General features: G+C 35.0%; 1 protein-coding gene across 1 annotated transcript; it reads right to left on the reverse strand.

Moving 5' to 3' along the window:
- Window positions 1-3,537: 3,537 nt before the first annotated feature.
- On the reverse strand, window positions 3,538-10,507 carry LOC110911517 (heparan-alpha-glucosaminide N-acetyltransferase). Its single transcript, XM_022156144.2, has 13 exons — window positions 10,185-10,507; window positions 8,146-8,286; window positions 7,892-7,973; window positions 7,705-7,781; window positions 6,920-7,020; window positions 6,708-6,837; window positions 6,472-6,588; window positions 6,308-6,393; window positions 5,532-5,598; window positions 5,225-5,303; window positions 4,925-5,016; window positions 4,596-4,739; window positions 3,538-3,813 (listed from the first exon to the last, which is right to left on the reverse strand). Exons 1-13 carry the CDS (start codon window positions 10,380-10,382, stop codon window positions 3,778-3,780), a joined length of 1,350 nt encoding a protein of 449 aa, XP_022011836.1. The 5' UTR covers window positions 10,383-10,507; the 3' UTR covers window positions 3,538-3,777.
- Window positions 10,508-10,743: the final 236 nt, after the last annotated feature.

A 10,743-nucleotide genomic window follows, 5' to 3' on the forward strand; every position in this document is an offset into this window, starting at 1 on the left:
GAGTGATGGAAAAATAGTTGCTGACATGGCGGAACTTGATTGGTGCTTGTGAGTGATAGAAACTATCACTAGTGAACCACCCCTCCTCCCCTAAGAAATAATAATCATGAAAATATATAAGTTACTATGCCCTTTTTTGTAAACACTAACTCTAAATAGTTATATTAGCCATCTAATTAATTTTACTAAGACTATCTCCATCGGTGATCTAACCCAACCCAACCTTTTGTTAAAAAAATAACATCTCTTTCTTTCACCTACACAACCTAACCCAGCCCTACTCAATTTTTAACATACATTCACAACCTATCCCAACCTAAAAATATATGTTTTTGAACGAACTCGGTTTTTAAAAAATTTATATCGGAATGTTAAAAAAAAATTAAAAATACCATGTATTTAGTTTTCTTTAAAGTTTAAATATTATAAGTTATTTAATTAATTATATTATTAGGGGTATTATTTTAGGTTGCAACCAAGGTTGCTCCACCAACCTGGTTTTCGACTTTGGTTGATATGAATTTCTTTTTTAATTTTTTTAACTACTCAAACTTTTATTTTATTGGTGACCAACCTATCATTAGTCACCAATGAACATAGCCTAACTAGATGATTATAATTATTTTAGGAATATTGGATTTTAATAATCTCAACTATTCGCCGTTGGCCGCCAACAGTCCCAACTTTAAAAATAACCACTGGCAGTCCAAACTTTTAACATATTGGCCTCCAATGGACCCTGACTAACAGAACCCTAACGCCGTTAGTCTCCGATCGCCGGAAAACTCAACATTTTCATCCCGAACCTCTTTGTAAACTTATTATGGACCTTTGGGAACCTTTTTCTAGTAAAAGCCCCAATTATTAAAGTCGCCGGAAAACTCCCTTTTCGCCGGAAAACTTCTTTTTCGCCGGAGAACTCAACTTTTTGGCCAGAAAACTCAACATTTTCATCCCAAACCTCTTTGTAACCTTAGATGAGACTTTTAGAAACCTTTTTCTGGACAAAAACGGTTTTCCGGCGATCGGAGACTAACGAAGTTAGGGTTCTGTTAGTCAGGGTCCATTGGTGGCCAATATGTCAATTGTTGGGACTGCCGGTGGTTATTTTGAAGCTAGAACTGTTGGCAGCGAACGTCGAATAGTTGAGATTATTAAAATCCAATATTCCATTATTTTATGTGAGGCATATTGTATATATCTTCAAAATAAATAAATGATCATATAAATTCCTAAATAAAAGTAATGGTGTAGGAAATAATAACATAAAATTATTTATGTTACTTTATATTTTATAAAATGCTAAATTTAGATAAATTATCAGTAATTCTCCTAATAGATTTAAAACTAGACAATTATAACTATCTTGTATTTTTAATTAAAATAGTTAAATTTTGTAAAAAGAATTAACCAGGTTTTATAATTTAGAGGCCGGTTAATATATAATATTCCTTAACATACGAGCGTACGTTGTGAAATTACGCACGTTGTAAAACTCAAAATCCTAACCACGCATGTTGGGAAACCATAATCCCGCGGATAGAGCCGATAGAAACATGCCACGTCAAACTATTTGAACTTTATTTGCTTGCTATGTGTATTTGATTTGCATTAGACATGAGCCTGAAAAACTCTTGGATAGAGCCGATGGACAAGATTGAATAGTACTATTCGGGCTGACAACCCAACTCTTGTCGTAGTACTGCTAGCTAAAGTACACAAACACCAAGAACCTACACTTGAGTGAATATCTCCAACGTGAACTTAAACCCGAGCCTTATTGTTTGTGATAAACATTAAACGGGGCAAAACCAAACACCAATAGGCTTGGTTATAACCTGTAGAGTAAATTACGTTTTTGGCCCCTGTGGTTATATCAGTTTTACTATATTGGCCCAAAATAAGAATTTTTAACATATCTGCCCCCATGGTCCCTATAACTAACCGTTTTGGCCCCTAAATCTAACCAAACCCTAACTCAGGTTAATTATTAGGCACATGATGGGTAATATGGTAATTTCCCCTCCCCCACATATTAAAAACAAATTAAATGAAGATCTGTGTTTATCTTTTGTTTAGGCATTAACCTTCTCCACTTTTTACCCATCAACCTTCTCCACTTTTTACCCAGATCTCATCATCTTCAATCATCATCATCATCCCCTCATCCTCCACTTTTTGCACTGCAAATCCAGATGAAGAACCATCATCATCATCCCCTCATCCGCAGCCCACCTCATCTGCAGCCCATGATCTTCGATTTCCCCCAATATTCAATAGCCCTTACATCTGGGATTGAACTCATATCATCTGATCTTCCGATTGCTTGTGCTTGTTGACTGTACTGCTCTGTTTCTTCTGTTATATGAGTGAATCGACTGATTTGGTTTAGTTTCCTAATATGCTCGATTAGAAATCACAAGTCAGTCATCTATGATTTGGTTTAGTTGCCTAATATGCTCCGATTGCTTGTGCTTGTTGACTGTACTGCTTCTGATGCTCGTTCTTGTTGACCGTACTGCTCTGTTTCTTCTGTTATATGAGCGAATCGACTGATTTGGTTTAGTTGCCTAGTATGCTCGATTAGAAATCACAAGTCAGTCATTTATGATTTGGTTTAGTTGCCTAATATGCTCCGATTGCTTGTGCTTGTTGACTGTACTGCTTCTGATGCTTGTGCTTGTTGACTGTACTGCTCTGTTTCTTCTGTTTATCTTTTGAATTTTATGAAGGGTTTTGATCTGTGTTTGAAGTTTATGTGGGGATGATGATGATGGTTGAAGATGATGATGTTCGTTAAAGATCTGGGTTAGATTTAATTGAAGATATGCGGATGATGATGATGGTTGAAGATGATGAGATCTGGGTTAGATTTAAATGAAGATCTGGGGATGATGATGGTTGAAGATGATGATGTTCTTGAAAAATCTGGGTTGAAGATGATGATGTTCTTGAAAAATCTGGGTTAGATGATGATGGGAGGTGAAATTACCATATTACCCATCATGTGCCTAATAATTAACCTGAGTTAGGGTTTGGTTAGATTTAGGGGCCAAAACGGTTAGTTATAGGGACCATGGGGGCAGATATGTTAAAAATTCTTATTTTTGGCCAATATAGTAAAACTGATATAACCACATGGGCCAAAAACGTAATTTACTCTAACCTGTATAATATTTATCTGTTTAATTGTGAATTTACATGTTGCATGCAAGTAAAAGCTCAAACTTTATTGATTGAACTTCCTTAACACTTTTATCGAGTCTTAAACCTACGTGCTCACCAATTTTATAGTTGACGCTCTTTAGCATGTTTTTCAGGTGATAATATTTGGCGTAGCTATTAGCTAAGGATGTGGATGTATTTAGTTGAGACTTGCATCTAAGGATTTCTTTGCATGAACTACTTGCTTGCTTGCTTGAGGCCTAGTATGATAGCTTTTGGTTTGTCGCATTCCCACGTTTATGCCTTGACAGGGGTGTGACAAACAACAACAAACGATACCCAGTAAAATCTCATCGATAGCAAAACTATTGGTAGGGTCCAAGAGAAGCTCGTATAAAATTTCTTATAATTGTTGTTTCTTTATAATTCAAAGAATACACAAAACTTGTCTACCATATTATATCTGGAGACTCATCTTAAAGCTATGAATAACGAGACTATAGATAACGATTCACCTGTCATGATCTAAGAGTTGTTCGTATAGACTAGTTCCGCGTCAATGATGTATAGGAAAGAGACTCGCCTGTGTGTAAAACAAGTTACTTAGAGATGCTACTTTTGTACAACGTGTGACACAATCCAGTGTATCTGAAACAAGATGAGAAAAGATGGCATTAGGGCTTTACTAGAAAATAAAACAAACACCTTGAATGATATCGTTTAGGAAAGAACGTAAAATTAAATCACTAGCTAAACGTTTATGTTGGGTTTGAGATCAAACCGGTTCCAAATATTTCGGTCCCAGTCTAGTTTTAGGTAGTTATACCCCTAACTGTATGCAAAACCGCAAAATACAAAATATAGTTTTCTTAAAATTATTATAGTTCTAAAACTAAGGTAAAATATATTTTTTTTTTTCAAACTGAAGAGTAACCACAGTTTAAAAACCCGGGTTTAATCTCACAAGTTTGTTATACTATTTTCACTTTTTCGTTTTTCATTTAAGATGTGCTTTTGTTTTTCCTTAATAATTTGTAATATCTAAATATACAACTTGAATCAGTTTTTTTTCTTTGGTCAAGAAAAATACTTGGCATGAAGAATTATTTGGATATTACGAGACCAAAAAATACTTTATGTTAGATACAACTCATTTTCAATAAAATTTATATCCAAATGTTGAAAAAAAAAAAACACAACAAAACTATATATTTAAATTTATATTAGAATATTAGATATTAGGCATTATATATTATCATGGAAAAGCTAAATTATATCCTAAATGAAAAAAAAAAACAAGTAAAAATAAAAATCTTGTATTTCATATTTGTGAGCTTGAGCCCAAAATATTTAATTTTTAAAAGACAAAAAAAAAATACATTAGTTTAAAAACTACAAAAGTTATAGAAAAACTTCCACAAAACACTTACCATGTTATTATGAGGAGTTTTCCAATAGAATCCTTGAAGTGCAATCACAATTAAGTTTGATGTAACGAGAATAAATATGCTTAGAGAATGTTTCCCCATCCATTCCAATCCGAATGCCACACGTCTCCATCCGTAAACATCGACCTGTAATCAAATGAAATAAGATAAGTATTGTACATTAAAATCTAACTACAAAATATGTAAATGTTTCCAGCAGAAAAAAAAAAATTGAATAATAAAAGTGCCAAATTAATAATTTGAATCAACCACATCAGAGGGTCTATTTTTGTACTGTCCGCCCTCATATAAAAAAGGAATATGGTACTTACTAGTAGATATAATGCACAAAATGTGATTCCTGCTGCTGCTGAGGTTACTAGCATGTAACTAATAGTGTACAAAGATTTATTTATAGGGATACCTGAGAAAAAGCAAACCAATGACAATATTAATGGTTATACGACTAATGATTAATAATTTTTCATTCAACAGATTGTTCCAAATATTCTAAAAACGTTATTACCGGTGTCTGTTGCTACAAAGATCATGAACATGTATCTTTGTAGCAACAGACATCAATATTCTCCTTCATGTCGGTTTTGTATAAGTCGATATTGAAAAATACATACCTAGAAGAGCAAGGATGGATCCAATAACCAGAAACAAAACTGACATGAATGACCAGTTGCAAAGTCGGTCTTTATGGCCCTGCAAGAACATGTTGTACCACTCTCATCTATTAATTATTAATCTCCCAATGGATAGCGTTTTAGACTTCGAGAAACAACAGAAAATGGAGTTTCATAGCTTCAAATGTTAGTTCATGACATACTGCATAACACCACTCCCAATACAAAAGTTTGTGTTTTTTGTTTACAATGACTATTAACTAATGCTTTCAGAAAACTATATTAATCAAGAGGAAATGAGATTCACCTGTAATTCGGTCAAAATATGACCATATTGGAGTCCAATTATGCAGGCCACAGAAGCTGTTAAAGAACTGTACATCCACGATGCCAAACGTGTCATTCCCATTAAATGATTCAATAGACATAAATCATAGTTATTATTAAATAAAAAGTGTGAGGACTAAATTGACAGATAATATATTTTTGGTCTAAAGTATTGTTTGTCTGATCAATAAGTGCAAACAGATATTTTAACCATAAACTAGTAAGCTTTATTTATCCTTGAGTAAATTGCCATTTCGTCCCCGAGGTTTGGCCACTTTTGTCCAAAGGTTTGTTTTTCCGCTTCTGGATCCAAAAGGTTTGAAATCTTGACACTTTCATCAGACTAGTTAACTCCATCCATTTTTCTCGGGCATTTCCGTCTTTTAGACATTTTTTATTAAAATAAAAAACACTACAAGAAATAAAGATCCACCTTTGTTGACTTTCTCCCCACCCAAACCCTTTATCATCACAAAAAAATGTCTAAAAAGACAAAAATACCCCTGACTTAACGTTAAAAAATGGATGGAGTTAACGAGTCGGATGAAAATGGCAAGATTTAAAACCTTCTGGATCCAGATGCGGAGAAAAAAACCTTTGGACGAAAGTCGAAAAAGTAGCCAAACCTCATGGATGAAAATGGCATTTTACTCTTTATCCTTTGACCACAAATGTCAAACTTGTATTTACCTGAATCATAATTATAATTCATTTTACCACGCTTTTATTACTGAATCCTTTAGTATTTGTTATTACCTTAAAATGCCTTCGGGTTCAAACGGGGCATAGCACCATGAGGGGGAAGCTTCTGAAAGTTGGCCATCCTTAGACATATTACATTCCTGTTTGCGTACAGCGTATCATAATATTATACACGGTACATAAATCACGAACCAGACTCCTTGCAGTAGAATGAATACCTTCATGTTTCTGTAAACAGGCTTTTGATATAAATGATCAATGCCAAGAATAAATCGATCTATCATTCCCGCAGCATTGCAGGCGGGGCCCAGATCACCTCTAACCGAACATTTCACCTATACTCAACAACACGAACACGAACACAAACATGAAACCACCATATGAAAACATTAATCAGCTTTGTTCCTAAAACAACAATCATATAACAAGTTAACGGTTAAGAAAGTGGTCGTACAGTATGAATAGTGGTTCCATTTTCTGAAACTAAAGAAGAAAATGTATACAAGTCGTTGAACTGCCAATCTGCAACGTACTGGCCATATGTCAACCCGATGTAGATGGTACACAAGAAAAATACAGCACACCTACACCACAAACACACACATACAATGAACAATTATATCATATTACTTGAATGTGAGGATAGCCTTAATGCTATGTTCTCACCAGTGCCAGATGTAATTCCTTAAAAATGCTTCTTTTTTCCAGGTTTGTCGAGGAAGCCATATTTCACACACTGCGGCAACAATGTATCCAATTGCTATCCTCTTGAAATGATCACAGAAAGTGAAAAAAATAAGAACAGGGAAACAAATATTACTAGTAATATCAAAATTCATATATAGGTTATAGCGGTGGTATAGCGGTAATTCAAATATATAAATATATATTTGAAAATATTAATAGTCGTATCAAAATTCATAGTAATATCATGCAAAATATTAGTAGGAACCACCAACGAATTAGGAACCACCAGCGAATTAGGATTTAGGAAGTGGAAGTCCAACGATTTCTAGATTGAATTTTAATTTTGTTGACTGATGAAGAACCAGTGTCCAGCGAATGAAGACTTTAGGCCTCAATTTAGGTTTAATTTTGGGTTTGGGCCTTTAGTTTTGGGTTTATTTCAAACAAAAAGTTGATTAATATGGGCTTTTGGCTGAAACAGAAAAAACCCGCTAAAAGCAGTGCTACGACCGCTATACGAGTTTCAGAATAGCGGTCAAATAGTGGCCTTTAGCACCGCTAATAGTGGAACCGCTATAAGGGACCGCTATTTGAAACGCTATGAGATCGTATATCCACTAAGCACTATAGCACCGCTATTGACTGCATAGAGAAATATATAAGTTTAACAAGCGATTGCATGACAGTCACTAGTTAGATGAATGATGATAAGATATTGTAGGCTGTTAAAGCATTTATAATTTATTGGTACAAATGAACAACACCTGTAGGATTCCAAGCAGGCGTATTGTTTCAACGTCAACTCCATATGTTAAAGAAGTAATCCCGTGTAGGTAACCACCTGATCATCATGGGTGATTAGAACGTTAAGAAACATTACGTGATCATTGGTCGTTACGTGTGAAAAGAATGTCTCTGTAACAATTCTAGAAACAAGATGAATAAGTTTACCTTGAAGAAAAACACCAAGAACAAAAAGTTTCACTGCTCTTACTATTGCTTTCCACGTGGCTTCGTATCGGCATTGAACTTTCTGATGGTTGATAAAGAAAGAAAACGGATTTAGTTTCAGGTTTCTCAGTTAATATCGTTATAAGACCACATGCCACATACTTAATGAATAATACATATAGGATATCATAGCAAACTTTACAATTTAGATGGATCATAAATTTCTGCAGACTTTGTTAGTTGACTAATAGTACCTTATTGTATACGATGGCAAGAGATACTCCAGCTGCAAAAAGAAACATAGGCATGACAAAGTCTGCTAAGTGTAGACCATTCCATGGGGCATGGGCAATGATAGGTAAACTAGAGCCAGCATAATCCACAACCACCATAAGCTGAAAAAATAAATAAAGAATTCTCAATATTGATGACTCTACCACAAATCACATGAATGTCATATGGCACTGCCATGATATGTCTAGAACACGGCCCAACTTAAAGCGGACATAACTTGTGATCCGTTTGGAGTTTAAAGTTATGGGGCTGGACGAAAACGGTTTGCCCGGCTGGCGGCCCTAATTTAACTCATCTGTAGCCCCACTTTTGACTTTGATGAGTTCCCCCAAGTTTAGTCATTTTGATTGATATTGTTTCCTTTGTAAAAACGTGTGAACAGAGGATTTCATTAATTCACGTGTTTATTTAGTCATTAAAATTTCAATTCTAGCTTGAATATTTCAATTTCCCTGAATTTTGATAGATTTTCCCATTAAAAAAGGGTCTTGATGTAATACTTATTTCATTCAAGAATTAAACTTTTCTTAAATTATTCTCTTTTACCCTTTGTGCTTCTGCTTTGCGTCATTTATGTTTTGTAAGTATAAGTGCATTAAATACAACAAAAGGAGCAAAAATGAGTTCATTCTTCGTAATTGGTATCAAGTGAATAAATACACACAAAAAACTTGGGTGAGTTGAAGTTCATGTGACTATATCCAAGTATCCAACCGAGCTAAAATTTCAACATGATGTGTACCAATTTGGAATCACGAGGAGGAGGAGGAGGAGAGAACATGAGATTAATTGAGAGATTAGAGACTTAATTCAATTCATAGTGGGCTTCAACAATTAACATATTAGACCCTATGCTGTGAAAAGCCCTTCGGGCATGCCGCATTGGCCTAGGCCCTCAAGCGAGGCGAGGCAAGGCGTAGGAAAAAAGCCTTCCTGCAAAATTCTGGAAATTTCAGACTAACTGGTCTGAAACATCCAAAAATAGCCTGGAACCAGCCGAAACTAGCCCTAAACATGCCTAAAGCATGTCTAAACCTCAAAAAAATGTAATGTTTATGTTGGGTAAAGTTATCGTACAAAGTCTCCTAAAATGAGAAGGCTACTGATAGAACCCAGAAAATCAAAATAAATGAACAATGGAATTCATAGATAGTAATCCAATTCGAGAAGGATTATGTCTCCAGTTTTAAAGGTAAAGAACCCTAATTTTTATAAAATAAACATCGACCCTTTAAAACTACACCTATTCTGCCCTATTTAACATAAAATAAAAGAAGGTAATTAACTGCTAAAAAACCACCCACTACTTGCTCCCAGAACTGTAACTGTTCCCCCCAAACTAATTCCTGCTAATAATTAAATGGGTCAAATACCCATCTGGACCTGCCCATGAGAAGTGGATCGACCGTAGGTTCGTATCAGCTACAAAGACACAATGGATCGCAAAATATAACACAATGTCGAGGAAAAAAGACACAATGGCGCAAATATATAAAAGACACAATGATCTAAACAAAAATTCTAAAATCTGCAAGCTAAAAATCTAAAAGTGAAAACCTAAAATCTCATATCGTAGAGTTCGATGAGACGGTTCCAATGCCGCTAGAATGAGGTCAATCGGAGTCCATTTGATACCCTTCCTAGGACTTCATATTTTAGGAGACTATGTATTTGATCCAAACCTGTTTATGTCATGCGCCTTGCTTGTCTCGGGCCAAAGCGCCTTGCGTGCTTGACAACTACAATGACCCACTAACTAAAATATTGAAATTAAATAAACAGGAAATAAACAAAGATACGTGGTGGAAGTGCACACATCACAAGCATACATGCAACTTTACCAAATCAAATAGCTGGTTCAACCATTAACTAAAACAACAAAACCTAAATCCATCAAATTACTTCTAATCAACCACAATCCCTAAGTTAACTAAACCGTCTAGCAAAATCCAGAAACCAATGCTCAAATCAACCAAAATTAACACAACAAAACACTTACGAAGATCGATAAGCCGCGAAAAACATCTAGCGAAGCGATTCTCCGATTACTAATCTTCTCCACAACGATCTGCTGCTGCTGCTGCTGTTGAGATTCTTCATCGTCTTCATGCTCGTTCAACAATGGCTGAACCTGAACCTGAAGCTCTGTCATTTTGCGTCTGAAATTTAGGTTAGATTTTGAACAAAATGATGACATTTGATCTACTGAACGAGTTGAACAGATGAATATGAGATCTGTTACAAGTTGTTTTGTTGATAGTATTTGAATTAATGATATATTTTGATGATATGAAAATTGAAAGTTGAAACGGAGGGTTATTATGTGTTGTTAGCTGGACCAACTGTCTATATATTGTTCAGTGGGGCCCACTTGTCCACTTGAACCGGATAAAATGGGATGGTTTGGGTTTGAAGCTTTTTAACTGAACCGGATAAGGGAACTTTTGCTCCGAATAAGTTGAGCCGTCAATTATGGTTTGGTTTGCTTTGTTATTACTTTTAGTATGTAGACATCATGTGTTTTGTGTCGAGTTTGAATACGTTTATTCGAAAATGTG

The sequence above is a fragment of the Helianthus annuus genome, chromosome 15, assembly GCF_002127325.2.
Source record: "Helianthus annuus cultivar XRQ/B chromosome 15, HanXRQr2.0-SUNRISE, whole genome shotgun sequence".
NCBI lineage: Eukaryota > Viridiplantae > Streptophyta > Magnoliopsida > Asterales > Asteraceae > Helianthus > Helianthus annuus.